Source organism: Hemiscyllium ocellatum, chromosome 6, assembly GCF_020745735.1.
Source record: "Hemiscyllium ocellatum isolate sHemOce1 chromosome 6, sHemOce1.pat.X.cur, whole genome shotgun sequence".
NCBI classification, from domain to species: Eukaryota; Metazoa; Chordata; class Chondrichthyes; order Orectolobiformes; family Hemiscylliidae; genus Hemiscyllium; species Hemiscyllium ocellatum.
The window spans coordinates 19,927,893-19,944,335 of record NC_083406.1 but is presented as its reverse complement, the minus strand read 5'-3'; the positions used below and the strand labels follow the sequence as shown (position 1 = coordinate 19,944,335).

The following is a 16,443-nucleotide window of genomic DNA, read 5'->3' as shown; positions in this document are numbered from 1 at the left end:
ATCATTTATATAAATTACAAGCAACACAGGTCTCAAAACTGATACATATGAAACACAACTGGTCACAGATCTCCAGTCAGAAAAATGCCTCTCCATAATTACCCACCGTCTTCTATCATCAAATCAATTTTGTATCTATCTTACTGACTCACCATGGATCCCATGTGACTTAATTTTCTATACCAGCCCACTATGAAGGACCTTGCCAAATGTTTTAATAAACGCCATGCAAACGACATCCACTGTCATACCCTCATCTATCATCTTCATCACTTCCTCAAAAAATTCAATCAAATTTGTGAGCCAAGACCTCCCCCATACAAAGCCATGCTGACTATCCCTAATATGTCCATGCTTCTCCAAATGCAAGTAGACCTTGTTCCTAAGACTCTTCTCCAATAATTTCCATACCACTGATGTAAGGCTCGCTGGCCTATAATTTGCTGGATTATCTCTGTTGTCTTTCTTAAGCAAAGGAACAACATTGGCTATTCTGTAATCTTCTGGGATTGCCTGTGGCCAAAGAAGATACAATGATCTCTGTCATGACCACAGCAATCTCCTCCATTGCCTTTTTCAGTATCCTGGGATAGATCCCATCAGGCCCTAGGAACCTTAAGGTTTTTCAAGATACAAAACACCACCACCTTCTTAATAACGACATGGCCTAGAATATCAACTTGCCCCTCCCTAATCTTATCATCATCCATGTCCTTCTGCACAGTGAATAATGACATAAAGTACTTATTAAGGACTTCAGCCACATCCTCTAGCTCCAAGCACAAAATCCCTCCTCTGTCCTTGAGTGGGCCTACTCTTTCCCTAGCTACACTCTTGTTCTTAATATACATATAAAATGCTGTGGGATTCTCCTTAATCCTACTTGTCAAGGGTATTTCATGGTCCCTTTTATCCCTCCTCATTCCTTGCTTTAGCAACTCAGAGAAGCTTCTCTCAATTGATTCATGTATTTTCAATGAGGTCACAGTCATAGAGATGGTACAACATGGAAACAGGCCCTTCGGTCCAACACATCAATGCCAACCAGATATCCTAGCCTAATCTAGTCCCACTTGCCAGTGCTTGGCCCATATCCCTTTCAAATCTTCCTATCCATATGTGAGTAGCTTGCTGAAAGGTTAGACCAGTTGTGTTCATTAAAGTTTAGAAGAATGGAGATGATCTGACTGAAATGAGAAGATTTTAAAGGGATTTCACAGAGTAGATGCTGATTAATGTTTCTCTTTGGGGCAGGAGTGAGAACTAGTGGAAGTAGTTTAAAAATAAGGAGTCCGCCAGTTATGAGGGAGATAAGAATTGTTTTTTCTTGCATTGTGGCATTCTGCTTCGCAGATTATGGTGGAGGGATTGAATATTTTTGAGGTAGATTCTTGACCAACAAGGGACGCTGATCATCAGGGCTAGGCAGGACAGTGGAGTTGAGGTCAATAAGCTCAACCATGAGCTTATTGAATGACCTCCTCCACCTAATTCATTTGTTAACCCAGTCTCATTTTAATTACAGCTATGGCCAGATTGGCAGCGAGACAGGGTGCTTTCAAGATGAACATGCACTTTGAAAGGTTTGTCTTGATACAACCAGTGATGGGGTCAGTCCGATGCTGTATAACAGGGAAGGAAGGATTAATGCAGAGAGATAAGTCATCCTTGGTTAAATTGGGAATCTGGCTTCAAATCAGCAATCATGCTGACAGCTTGAATTATTTAGAAGCGAACGCTGATTATCCAGAGGTGGGTGATTAATTTTACAAGAACAGAATAATTATAGTGAGCGCAGCATCATTATTCAGAATAAGCAGAGGGAAGTGAATTTAATCCACTGACATCACATGGCGGAGCTGGAGATATGATGCAGAGGTTGAATTTAATGATGCTGCCCGTTTATTACTATACACAAGGGAAGCTCTGTGGAAAACAGCAGAATTTTGAGGCCTGAAAAATTGTAAGTCAACAATTAGTTTGTTTAGAAGTGTCTAAATAGCAGTGACTGTGATATAATTACCAAGCTTCACAGCACATTCTCAACAAATCGGTTCAAATATATCCAAGAACCTGTTTAAGAATCATGGGGCAGAATTTCCCAATTGTACAAAAAATATGCTGGAAATGGCACAGGTATGATTCAATCTAAATTATTCATTAAAATAAATCTGCATATTACAAATATAAAACCTTCCAAAGACCAGTCCATTTGGGCAGCAGGATAAAATATAATTCTTTCCATTAAGGACTTTCCTTGATGCATTTGAGAGTGGGAACAGTTTTATTAATACCGCTTGAAATGGGTTGTATTGCCAAAAATAAAATAGTTTCAGTGAGTCAATTGATTTAAAATCACTGAAAATAACTTTAACCACTGTGCTGAGCCATTTAATACTCTTATTGATGCACACAAAATGATTTTTGATGTAACTGAATCATTGCTAGCCTACTTCGCTGAGCTTAATTTCATGGTGTTGCCCCTCCCTATCTCTGTAATCTCCATCAGCTCTGCATCTCTCCAGTTGTGACATTTTATGAATCCCCAGTTATTATTGTTCACCTGTGGCAGCCATGCTGTCAGCTACCAAGATCCTATGCTCTGTTACTCTCACTACTGCTGTACCCCTCTCTCCTACTTTAAGTCAACAATCCTTAGTGCTAAAGGCTGTAATTGTATTTGTATGGTAAGAGACAGGAATCTTAACAGTGTAAGAACAATCATTACCTCTCAACAATGAATAAATTCTCAAGTATTATTCCTGTTCACTCTTGGTGCTGGGTGTGAGGAACAACTCATGTGACCTGTTGCAAGGTCACACAAAACTGGCAAACACACTTGTTGATGGTCAAGAAATACAGTATAGACATATGCATTTTTTAAAAATTAGATTGTTTCTTCTGGATCAGGTTAGAAGGATTGATGCTGCAAAGAGCAAAAAGCCTGCCTTTTAACACCTCAGAATGCTGAAAAATGTTTTTTTTTGTGTCAAAGATATAAGCAGTGGCCTATTGGGTCATGGTTGATGTGAAAGAAGCAAATGTCTGTTATCTTGAAGAAAATAATCACTGAGTGGTAAAGGACCTGAGCGTTGTTGAGAAAGATTCTGTGGACACTTTCACATTGGCACTCACATGTTGCAAGAAAGCCATATTTGAGAGGGGGCAGCAGTCTTAAAAATAGTACTAAGAACCTATTTGTAATTGGGCTTGCATTGTGCCTCACTTGTGTTTACTAGAAGTTGCGTGTTTTCATGCACAGGAACATGATCTCTGCAGGAAAAACAAATGCATCTTTGTTGAATTGACCAGAAGCATGGAGAAACAGTAGTTCCCTGGTGTTTTCACCATGGTAACACCTTAATCAATCAGAGTTGACTTGCCAATCACTCTGCAGCTTTTCCTCTTGCAGCATCCATTGGTGCTTCCTTTGAAATTTGCCATCCTGATGAGTGGAAGACAAAAAGCTTCAACAGAATGTCTTTTTTTTTCAGTAATCGTCAAGATTAGGAGTTCTTCCTTGTGTCCAGGCAAAAAAATTCCTCAACCAACATTACAAAAACATATCGTCAGGTCACTGTCATGTGGCTATTTATGGAAACTTGCTGTGTGCCGTTTAACTTTTGTATTTTATACTTTACAGTGGTGACTACACTGCAGTAGCACTTCACGGGCTGTCAAGCAGGTTTGGATTGATATTGAGGTTAATGTAAGGTGCTACAGAAATGCAAGTCTTTCTTCTTCTTTCCCTTCTAGCTGCGTTAGCAGAAGTAGCAGAAATGGTAGCTCAACTCCATGGTACAATGATCAAAATGGAGAACTTTCAGAAGCTTGTTGAACTGAAGCGGGACTTGATTGGGATTGACAATCTGGTTATTCCTGGCAGGGTATGTTCTCATTTATTAGATTGCCTTTTTAAAAAAAAATGTGTTGTTTAAAATATCATTGCAACACGTATCAAATTTCTCTCTCCTTCGAGTGAAGGCATTGATTCACCCTGATCTACCACTCTCCTGGCACTTTCCAAGGACTTTGACTAAATGTTTGTCTGTTAAGGTCAAACTTAATCACGGAGCATCAGTGGATGAGATCAAAGCCCCGGGCTACCCATGAGGGAAAAAAAACCTCAAACTGGCGATGAGTTAAATTATGAGGACATGATGCACATACCAGTTTTCGAGATGTAATATGAGATACTAAAAGAATTGATAGAAAGAAACTATTTCCTCTGCTGAAGGGGATCCAAAACCAAGAGGGAAGATTATAACCAGTGTGACGTCAGGGAGCACTTCCTCACAGCCAGGGGAATGGAGAGCTGGAACTTTCTCCCATCAAAAAGGTGCTGGTGCTGGGAGCTAATCGGAAATATCATAATTGAAATGGACAGATTCTGTTGGTTCAGGCAGATGTGGAACCAAGGTGGGTGGATGGAATTAGGATGCAGGTCCGCCAGGATTGAATTGAATGATGGAACAGATTTAATGGGCTGAGCGGCCTCCTATTCCTCAGGGGAAAACTCGGAAACAAGGAAAGACGGGTTTGGTTGAGGGTTGTCACAAGGGGACTGGGGGTAGGGAGGGGGATTGTTGGTAGGGATTTAGGGGGCCAGGTTCAAGAGGCCAGGGCAGAGGGTTAAAGGAGGCAAGGAGACTGATGAACCCAGGGGGATCCCCAACAGCAATTCTTCCTATGCCCATTGTCTGACTGCAGTCCATGCAACTAAACCTGCCAGGCTACTTGCGTGGCAAGGACCACCTCCTGCCATCAGTAAAGTAACAGCAGCAGAGGGATGAGCAAGGTTGGTCAGGCTGTATGTCCCTCTGGACAGATTAGGGCTGGGAAGCTATGTGACAGAAATCCATCTGGTGGATTCCAACAGCAATAGAGTGTGTAATGCAGACCTTGGTGTGGTTAGGTGTCAGACTCTGTTTGGTTTCTCTCAGTGAGATGAATGTTGCTGCAATGAGACACAGTTTTCTGAAGATTCAGCCACAATATTCAATCTGACATTGGGCACTATAGACATGCAAATTCATGTTGTCTTTCCCAAACGATGCTTGGTAACATGACCCACTATAAAACCTAGGCATAGCAAAATGAAGAAGCAAATGCCATTCATTCAATTGTAGCATTCTGTGTCACAGGTGAAGAATTTTCATTTAGATTTTCAGCTTTTTCACTGTGGCTTTCCTGATCATTTTCAATAAATTGGGCTGGTGTCCCCTGTGTAAATCCAGACTATGCTGTCAACTGTGACTGACTGTACAAACTTTAGGATTGGCGTACAGAAGTATAGAAGTTAGTTTTTGTTTATTCATTCATGGAATGTGGGTGCCATTTATTAGCCATTCCTAATTGGCCAGAGAGCAGTTAAAAGTCATACAGCGTGGATACAGATCCTTTGGTCCAACCAGTCCACACTGACTATGTTCCCAAATTAAACTAGTCTCACCACCCTGTACTTGGCTCTTATCCCTCCAAACTTTTTCCTATTCAAGTCAACCATGTTGGTGGAGTCACATGGAGGTCAGACCAGGTAAGGGTGGCAGTTTCCTTCCCTGAAGGACATTAGGGAACCAGATGAGGTTTTCAGACAATTAACAATAACAAACACTTGACTCTTAAGTACAGATTTTTGAATTGAAATTCTACTATGGCAAGATTCGAACTGGGTCCCCAGAACATAACCTGAGTGTTTGGGTTAATGGTCTAGCAACTGTACCATTAGGCCATCGCCTTGGTGTAATTAGTTAGCTAAGTGTAGATTACATATTTCATGGAAATGTCTTTAGTTTCACGAGTGAGCCCCTCAGCATTCAGTAGGGAAAAGAAAATGACCAGCATGTCACCAGAGAGCAGGGAATACAACAATCAGGAGAGACTGAACAGGCTAAGGCTGCTTCATACTCTGTATAGGAGGAGGCTGAGGACATAACTTGCTAAACTTCCTTAATGTCATGGAAGTTTTTAACAAAGTGAGATAGAAAGGTGTTTCCACTTGTTACTGAATCCAAAATAAGAGGTCAGAAATAAAAGAGAGTCATGAATAAGGCAAGCAACATCTTTAACTTTATGAAATATTTCAAAGTTGCAAAGCATATTGTTGGGAGGCCATTGAGGAAAGTATTGAAACATTCAAGAGAAGAGGTAACAAAGGAGCTATTTTAGCAACAGCGAAACAAGGATGAGTGGTGTTACAGAGATGGAGCAGATGTTTAGGAATTAAAAATGCTGTGTGTTAAACGTGCTACTTATATGCAAGTTGCTGTAACAAACTGTGACAAAACAAAAACCGAGCAGGAGTAGAGAGAGGTGATGGTTGTTAATATTTTTGATATATCTCTGAACAATGAAGAGAAGACACAATGTGTCACTTTTATAAGAGTTTTAAAATATCTTTCCAATCACAAAGCATGATCACTTGGGTACAGTTTAGCTTCTTGGAATTTTTGTGGCTTATTGTTTACATTTTTCAGACTCCTCACCCAGGCTTGATTTAAACAAATGAAGTGAGTATAGATCTGTTCCCAGGATCTCATAACCGAACAAAGGACGATTGAATACCACCATGTTGAGGTAGAGCTGAGTATAATCAGTGTGCACTGACCTGTTTTCAGTTTGCTGTCTCTGAGGGGGGAGTGCGTAGGTGAGAACCAGGAGAGATCTAAGGACAGATGAGATTAGGAGCCAACTCTTTCATTCCACATTTGTTCATGCCTTTCTGTTTGCTTTTGTCTACTATAATTTATTTGATGATATTTATTCTCTCTGTGTTTGATAAAGGAGTTCATTAGACAAGGATGTCTCAGCAAATTATCTGCAAAGGGATTGCAGCAGCGAATGTTCTTCTTGGTAAGTGTTTCAGCATTAGTTGTGATTACATTATCTGCTGGACTCATTAAAATTGCAATGAAATTGTAGACATTCGGTTTTTTTAGCAGATCCTTTGATTCTTCGCCGTTCTCGCGAATGAGGAAAAGTCAGAGGTGGCATCTTTTGAATGAGATGTTGAACAAAGGCCCCATCAGCTTTCTCAAGCAGATGTAGAAAATCTCACATCTACAGTTTCATACAGGAGTAGACTTCTAGCTAATATTTAGCCCTCATCCAACATCATTTCAATTATCTGGTCATTACCACACTTCTGTTTGTGGGAGCTTCCTCTGTTCAAATTGCCTGTTTTGTTTCCAACATTACCACATTGATGACAGTTCAGGTTTAATTTTCTGGCTATAAGGTCCTCTCGGACATCCTGAGATCATGAAAGAAAGTCTTACAGTTATACAGAAGGTTACAGGACGCAAGACATCTCAGAGTGTTTTACTGCTAGCAATTTAGAATGTTTTGAAGTGTAGTCAAACACAGCAGATAATTTGCTGAAAATATGTTACTGGTTAAAGCGCAGCAGGTCAGGCAGCATCCAAGGAACAGGAAATGCGACGTTTCGGGCATAAGCCCTTCATCAGGAATCCTGATGAAACGTCGAATTTCCTGTTCCTTGGATGCTGCCTGACCTGCTGCGCTTTAACCAGCAACACATGTTCAGCTCTGATCTCCGGCATCTGCAGACCTCACTTTTTCCACAGCAGATAATTTACAAAGGCACGTACACACAAACAGGAAATGTAATAATAATCGAATAATCTGCTTTGAGTTCTGCTGATTGAGGCATGACTATCCCAGATCTAACTCTCTGAGTCCCATCCATCGTCTTCTTTCCCACCTATCCACTCCACACTTTCTACCAACCTATCACCATCACCTCCTACCTTCACCCATCTACTTTGCACCTAGCCCCACCCCTCCCATTTATCTCTCAGCTCCCCCCCACCGCCATCCTGAAGAAGGGTCCTGCCCGAAACATTGACTCTCCTGCTCCTCAGATGCTGCCTGATCTGGAGTGTTTTTTCTAGCTCCACACTTTATCAACTCCGACTCTCCAGCATCTGCAGTCCTCACTTTCTCCTCGGTGTGAATATTGCCCAGGACACCAGGGATAACATCTCTGCAAAATAATGTTACAAGATAGAAGCAAATTACTACAGATGCTGGAATCTACTGAAAACAAAAAATGCTGGCGATTGCAGTGGGTCAGGCAGCATCCATGGAGAGAGAGCAAACCAATGTTTTGAGCCTAGATGACTCGCCATCAGAGTCCTGACCTGCTGTGATTTCCAACATTGTTTTGTTTTCCGTAATGTTGTGGGATCTTTTGTGCCCATTTGAGAGGGCAGATGGGGCTTAATGTCACATTTAAAAACCGAAGCACTGGACAAGACAAATTAAACCCTGCTGAGCATATTGATATTAAACTTCACACAATAAAAAACAACCTTGCACTTACATAGTGACAGCACTGTCTCAGTTCTGCCTTGACGTTTCAGCTCAAGTCCTGATATATGTCTTGAACTTTGTGACTCAGAGCCTCATACGCTATCCACTGAGCCACTACTGTCACTCTATGAGCTGCTTTTGATATGAAGTTTAAAATCAATGTGTTGCGGAGAATTGACTTTTCAAATGAAATACTTGCTGTTCATTAAGAAAGTGTTCTTTTTTCCTTCTCCCCACAATGCTACAGTTCAATGATATTCTCTTGTACACAAGTAGAGGACTAACTGCATCCAATCAGTTCAAAGTTCATGGACAGATTCCACTGTACGGTATGACTGTAAGTATTGCATTTTATATCAATTGAAGAATAGTCTGACGACATTGCATTACAAAGTGACCCTTATATTTAATTCCTGTAATTGTAGCTTATAAGTTCATCCAATGAATAAGACAACCTGATTTCTCTGCCTCAAGTAGCAGGGTTTTGCATTTACTCATTGTGTAAGTCAATACCTTCCCAACCCTGTACAGCCATAGCATGCTATGTTTGCGTTAGTAGGTAGTCTCTGATGTTAGAGGGATTGTTTGAGTCTGTAAGTGTCCACTTATACAGGGACATCTACAGTAGCTGAACCAAAGAAATTTCAAAGCCCTGATTTTCATTCTGGACCACTGGCGGCTGTATCTTCAGTTGTCTGAGCCCTACATTCAGGAATTCCCACTGGAAACCTCTCCATTAAGATGCTCTTTAAATCCTACACCTTTGGCCAAGTTAATATCTCTTAACATAGAATACTGCAAGTCCGGAAATCAGAAATAAAAGCAGAAAACGCTGGAAAAACTCAGGATCTGTGGAAAGAAATATAGAGTTAACATTTCAAGTCCAGAGATGCATTATGGTACCAGTGTTCTGAAGAAGAGTCACATTGGAATTGAAATGTTAATTTTGTTTCTATTTCTCCTTCTAATTGGAAAGATGTTGTGAAACTTGAAAGGATTCAAAGATTTACAAGGATGTTGCCAGGGTTGGAGGATTTGAGCTACAGGGAGAGGCTGAATAGGCTGGGGCTGTTTTCCCAGGAGCGTTAGAGGCTGAGGGGTGGCCTTTTTGAGATTTATAAAATCATGACAGGCATGGATAGGATAAATAGACAAAGTCATTTTCCCTGGGGTGAGGGATTCCAGAACTACAGGGCATAGGCGTAGGGGGAGAGGGGAAAAATTTTAAAGGGACCTTGGGGGCAAATATTCACACAGAGGGTGGTGTGTGTATGAATAGGAAGGGTTTAGAGGAATATCAAGTGCTGGCAAATGGGACTCGATTAGGGTAGGATATCTTGTCGGCATTGTCGAGTTTGACCGAAGGGTCTGTTTTCATGCTGTATATCTCTATTTATCAATCTATCCGCCTTCACAAATGCTACCAGTACTTCTGAGTTTCTCCAGCATTCTCTGTCTTTGATTCCAATATCTCCTTATGTGACTCTGTGTCAAATGTTTGATCAAATTCTCCTGTGAAAAGCCTTGGGATGCTTTATGGCGTCAAAGGTTCTATATAAATAAAAGTTGCATTTTAAAAAAAATATTATTTTTATGAGATAAGGATGTCACTAGGACAACATTTGGTGTCCATAAGATAGAGGAATAGAATAAGGCCATTTGGCACATCGAGTCATGCTACACCATTCTAAATGGCTGATATGTTTCCCAACCCCATTGTCCTGCCTTCTCCTGTAACTTTTGATCCCTTACTAATCAAGAACCTATCTATCTCTGTCTTAAATACACTGAATGATTTGGCCTCCATAGCCCTCTGCGGCAATGAGTTCTACTGATTCACCACCTTCTGGCTGAAGAAATTCTTCCTCATTTCAGTTCTAAAAGATCTTCCCTTCACTCTGAGGCTGTGCCCTTGGGTCCTACTCTCTCCTACTAGTGGAAACATTTTCTCCACGCCCACTCTGTCCAGACCTCTCGTATTGTGTAAGGTTCAATGAGATCCCTCCTCATCCTTCTAAACTCCATCAAGTACAGACCCAGAGTCCTCACCCACTCCTCATAAGACAAGCCTTCATCCCTGAGATCATTCTTGTAAACCTCGTTAGACCCCCTCTAACATCAGCTCATCCTTTCTTAGATACGGGGCTCAAAACTGCTCACAATATTCTAAATGCAATCTGACAAGAGCCTTATATAGCATTCACAGTACATCTCTACTTTTGTATTCTGGTCCTCTGGAAATAAATGCTTATGTTGCACTTGCCTCCCTAACTGCCAATTGAACCTGCATATTAATTTTAAGAGAATCCTGATCTAGGCCTCAGGTATCTTTGTGCCTCAGATTTCTGAAGCCTTTCCCCATTTAGAAAATAGTCTATATCTCTATACTTCCTACAAAAGTGCATACCATTGCACTTTCTCACTTTGTATTCTATCTGCCACTCCTTCGCCCGCTCTTCAAACCTGTCCAAGTCCTTCTGCAGCCTCCCAGCTTTATCAATATTAATTTGCCCTTCCACTTATCTTGCTGTCATCGGCAAACTTAGAAACAACGCCCTCAGTTGCTTCAACCAGATATTTAACGTGTAATGTGAATATTCCTGGCATCAATATTGACCCCTGTAGAACTTCAGTAGTCACCAGTTGCCTCATCCTTCCCTTAGTATGTTTCTTCTTCCTTGGGACTAATGTCTGCTGTACCTCTTAAATTACTTCCAGAAACCCCTGTCATTGTTGCTTAGCCATCTTCCCTGTTAGGCTCCCCTTCCAACCAACTCTGGCCAGCTCATCTCTCATGTCGATGTAATTACCTTTCCTCAATTGTAATACCGTTACATCAGATAACATCTTCTCCCTCTCAAATCTCAGGATGAATTCTATCATACTTTGGTCTCTGTCCCCTCAGGGTTCCTTCACCTTAAGCTCCTCAAATCTGCTTCATTACACATCACCAATGGACTCAACCACAAGCTGCTCCAAAAAATATATCATCTTGTAGATAATCCACAAGTAACTTTTCTATGGATTCGCTACCAACCTGATTATCCCATTCCACCTGTACATTGAAGTCCCCACAATTATTGTAATAGTTTCTTTCTTACATGCCTTTTCTGTCTCTTGATTTATTTTCTTCCCCACATCCCAACTAGTGCTAGGAGACATGTACAAAACACCATTTAGGATCTTTTAAACTTTGTGGTTCCTCAATTCTACCCATTCAGATTCAGAGCTCTCTGACTCAATATTAATTCTTGCTATCAATTTAATTTTTTTTCTTACTAATAGACAATTGCATCATTCCTTAATTAATTCAAGATAATTATGGTGAAGAGTAGTATCCACTTAACCAGGAGAAAAACTTTAGAAAGACAAGTGAGAACATTCTTGCTTTCAGAATATGCATATATTCAATAAGAGAAGCAGTCTGTAGCACTTCTGGAAGGATGGTGTGGTGGCTCAGTGGTTAGCACTGCTGCCTTATAGCACCAGGGACCCAGGTTCAATTCCAGCTTTGGGTGACTATTTGTGTGGAGTTTCTCTGGATGCTCTGATTTAGACCCATAGTTTAAAGACAATTAAGGTTAGGTGGATTGGCCATGCTAAATTGTCCATGGATGTGCAGATTAAGTGGATTAGCCATGGGGAATGCAGGGTTACAGGGACAGGGTGGGGCATCTGAGTGGGATGTTGTTTGGAGGGTTGGTGTGGGCTTGATGGGCCTCATGGCCTGCTCCCATACTGTAGGGATTCTACGATTCTCAATAATCGAAGTTTCTGTCTTGAGAGTTAAGCCCATGTTTCCTCTCCCTCTCTCATAAATAGTTGAAGCTCAGATAATGTACACAATGTGATGATTTTTAATTTTCAAAGCATTTTGTTTTGGCATTCCTGAAGTGCTACCCTCCCCTCTGGACACCAGCTCAATTGGAATCATTTATGGGCCAGAGATGCACAATAGGATCCCAGAGGATTCCTGTCTGTTACACTGATACAAAAGCTTGGTTTAGGTTAGACCTGAGGCACTGTGCTCTCTCAATCCCATAATCCATATTTTTCTAGCATACAATTAATGTCTTAGCAGAAGGAACAAGGTGTACTTCAACTTCACTGATAATTATATTCTTCCTGTGTACAGGAGGTAGGATGCAAAGAGGAGAATCTCTGGATATTTTTCTTGGTTATTGATTCAAAAGTCATTTACATTTTTACACAGTACATGGAATGTATGGCACAGAAATAGATCATTCAGCCCAACTGGTCTCTGCTGCTTTTAATGTTCCACACAAGCCTTCTCACAACCCCTCCTCTTCAGTTCCTATCTTTCTATTCCTTTCTCCTTCAAGTATTTATCTAGCTTCACCTTAATATACATCTATAATATTCACCTCAATGAGTTCCAAGTAGTTATTTTATTCACTCATGGGATGTGGGTGTGGTGAGCTGGGTCAGCACTTATTGTCCAAATCTTGAGATGTGGTTACATGTTCCAAATTCTCACTATCCTCACCATAAAAAGAATCTCGTGAATTTCCTGTTGGATTAATTAATGAGTATGCTGTTTCTGCTCTCCGCCTCAAATGGATTGAGTCCTCTAGGCTGACCCATTCCTTTTTGGAAGCCCCATCACAAAACTAGGAAGAAATGTTAGCATATACTGCATTCCTCAGTATAACTGCCTAAGGTAGCATCTTGCTGGAAACTAAAAGCAGGCAAGCAATTACTTCATCCAAACATGCTGCCCAGCCCTCAGGGTGGCACAGTGTCTCAGTGATTAACACTGCTGCCTCTCAGCGCCAGGGGCCCAGGTTAGACTCCAGCCTTGGGTTGGAGTTTTGTTCTCCCCATGGCTTTCAATTGCTGATCATATTTACTGAGTTTAAATTCCCACCAGCTGTCTTGATGGGATTTAAATGTATGTTTTCTCTGGGTGCTCTGGTCTCCTCCCACAGCCTAAAGATATTCAAGCTAAATTGCCCCGGAGTATCCAGGGATATGCAGGCTAGATGGATTAGCCATGGAAAATGGTGGGGGAGCTGGGTCTGGATGGGATGCTATTTGGAGAGTCGATGAACCGAATGGCCTCTTTCTGCACTGTAGTGATTCTGTCTGCTCAGATCCCTTTTTGTTCTGCTTTCCTATTCTCCCGACGACACTTTTTAATTCTTGATAGATTTCTTTGCGTTTTGATATGACTCGATTGTAACGTTTTTAACCTTTTTGCCTCTTTAGATTGAGGAAAGCGAGGAAGAGTGGTCACTCCCTCACTGTTTCACTCTCAATGGACAACGCCAGTCCATCGTCGTAGCAGCGAGGTATGACTCAAATTCAACTTCCTTAGACTTTTGCCTTATTAAAATGAAGTGGTGGGTGAACCATGTGTGCGAACATGGTTACTGAATCATTGACAAACTGTTGGACAAGTAGACTTTGTAATATTTGAACGAATGATAATTCATATGATGGAAAAAGATTGATTTGCCTATCTAACCCAAACATTCCCAAACCTGGCAGAGTCATAGAAATATAGATTGGGTACAGCATGAGGCAGTTAACTGGCCACCCATAACTGTATGTTGTTCCCTGTTATTAGACAGCATTTGCTGTTATGCTTTAAACCCCTTATAGCATAAGTGTCCCAGAGTCAGATAAACTTGTTTTTCATCAACGTCTGCTAGGTTTAGATATGCCATTCATTTAATGTAATTCTAGTTGAGGCCGTACATATACATGTATTGTTTGGCTGGTGACCAATCTGATTGATTGTTACCTGAGCAATGTTATTTCTTAGACTTGTTTTTCATTATGTAATGAGAATGTAAGATCAGACTAGAAAGATTGAAAGCTGCTTGGTTGTTGCAGCTGTAAGTTCAACTTCCCGGAACTGATGAGCTGTCACCTTAAGGTGACCCCATTCCAATCCTCTTTATTCATCTGAAAAAATTATCAGTGATTCTGTGCAAATGGCAGTTGGAGTCAGCGTGTGTGTGAGGCAGGTTCAAATGAAACAGTAAATCACACTACAGAACAACCTCAGTTATCGAAACATCAATTATCCGTCATTATCAACTATACGTCATTGTCTATGGGAATAGTGCCAGAAGACTGGAGGATAGCGAATGTAGTCCCCTTGTTCAAGAAGGGGAGTAGGGATAGCCCGAGTAACTATAGGCCAGTGAGTCTCACTTCTGTTGTGGGCAAAGTCTTAGAGAGAATTGTAAGGGATAGGATTTATGAACATCTGGATAGGAATAATGTGATCAAGGATAGTCAGCATGGTTTTGTGAAGGGCAGGTCGTGCCTCACAAACCTTATTGAGTTCTTTGAGAAGGTGACCAAGGAAGTGGACGAAGGTAAAGCAGTAGATGTGGTGTATATGGATTTTAGCAAGGCGTTCGATAAGGTACCCCATGGTAGACTAATGCAAAAACTACGGAGGTATGGCATTGAGGGTGCATTAGAGGTTTGGATTAGGAATTGGCTGGCTGGAAGGAGACAGAGGGTAGTAGTTGATGGTATAGGTTCATCTTGGAGTGCAGTTACTAGCGGTGTTCCACAAGGATCTGTTTTGGGACCATTGCTGTTTGTCATTTTTATAAATGACCTAGAGGAGGGGCTTGAAAGCTGGGTGAGCAAGTTTGCGGATGACACGAAAGTCGGTGGAATTGTGGACAGCGAAGAAGGATGTGGCAGGTTACAGCAGGATATAGATAAGTTGCAGAGCTGGGCAGAAAGGTGGCAAATGGAGTTCAATGTAGCTAAGTGTGAAGTCATTCACTTTGGTAGGAGTAACAAGAAGATGGATTACTGGGCTAATGGTAGGCTACTTGGTAGTGTGGATGAGCAGAGGGATCTTGGTGTCCATGTACACAGATCTCTGAAAGTTGCCACCCAGATAAATAGTGCTGTGAAGAAGGCATATGGTGTACTGGGCTTTACTGGTAGAGGAATTGAGTTCCGGAGTCCTGAGGTCATGTTGCAGTTGTATAAGACTCTGGTGCGGCCTCATCTGGAGTATTGTGTGCAGTTTTGGTCGCCATACTATAGGAAGGACGTGGAGGCATTGGAACGAGTGCAGAGGAGGTTTACCAGGATGTTGCCTGGCATGGTAGGAAGATCGTATGAGGAAAGGCTGAGGCACTTGGGGCTGTTCTCATTGGAGAAAAGAAGGTTTAGGGGAGATTTGATAGAGGTGTATAAGATGATTAGGGGTTTAGATAGGGTTGACAGTGAGAACCTTTTTCCGCTAATGGAGTCAGCTGTTACTAGGGGACACAGCTTTAAATTAAGGGGTGGTAGGTATAGGACAGATGTTAGGGGTAGATTCTTTACTCAGCGGGTTGTGAGTTCATGGAATGCCCTGCCAGTAGCAGTGGTGGACTTTCCCTCTTTATGGTCATTTAAGCGGGCATTGGATAAGCATATGGAGGTTATTGGGCTAGTGTAGGTTAGGTAGGCTTTGGTCGGCGCAACATCAAGGGCCGAACGGCCTGTACTGCGCTGTATTTTTCTATGTTCTATGTTCTATCCGAATTTCAGATTATCCAAGCAAGATCTCAAGGTTCTGTAAAAATGATATCCATTATCCAAACAACCCATTATCCATACAAAATACTTGCCACCTGTCTCGTTCGGATAATCAAGATTGTTTTGTGCAGAGAAACAGAATCATAGCACATTGGAAGCAGAAGAAGTCTGTTTAGCTCCATGAGTCTCCCTACGGACCATTCAGAGAGATGTTAGCTGATCTGCAGTGTACCATTATGTACCAACTTTTGCTCCATATTCCCTAATAACTTCAGGTAACACAATTCTATCGGACTCCATTTAGAGTTAACAATGGATCTGCAATTAATTGCCTTTTGCAGAACCAAGTTCCAAACTTCTAACACAATTCTGTCAATAGAAGTGTTTTCTAATTTCAATTAGAAAGATTTGCCTCAAATTTTTAGTCTACACTCTCCTGGACCTCGACTCCCCAATTAATGGAAGTAGTATTTTCTCTGTTTACTGTGTTAAATCCACTCAATTTTCTGAAAACTTCAATCAAATAGCCCCTTTACCTTCTCAATTATGTGGGACACTGCTTTAATTCGAGGAATCACCCCCTTG

The 16,443-nt window shown here is 41.3% G+C and overlaps 1 protein-coding gene across 1 annotated transcript in view; it reads left to right on the top strand.

Annotated features, from left to right (window-relative positions):
* The window catches only part of farp1 (FERM, RhoGEF (ARHGEF) and pleckstrin domain protein 1 (chondrocyte-derived)), a 317,365-nt gene that overhangs the window by 266,441 nt on the left and 34,481 nt on the right, over window positions 1-16,443 (top strand). The window contains exons 19-22 of the mRNA XM_060825861.1: window positions 3,757-3,887; window positions 6,784-6,852; window positions 8,582-8,671; window positions 13,564-13,646. Of these exons, the coding sequence (XP_060681844.1) occupies window positions 3,757-3,887; window positions 6,784-6,852; window positions 8,582-8,671; window positions 13,564-13,646 (373 nt within the window). The remainder of the gene's footprint in view (window positions 1-3,756; window positions 3,888-6,783; window positions 6,853-8,581; window positions 8,672-13,563; window positions 13,647-16,443) is intronic.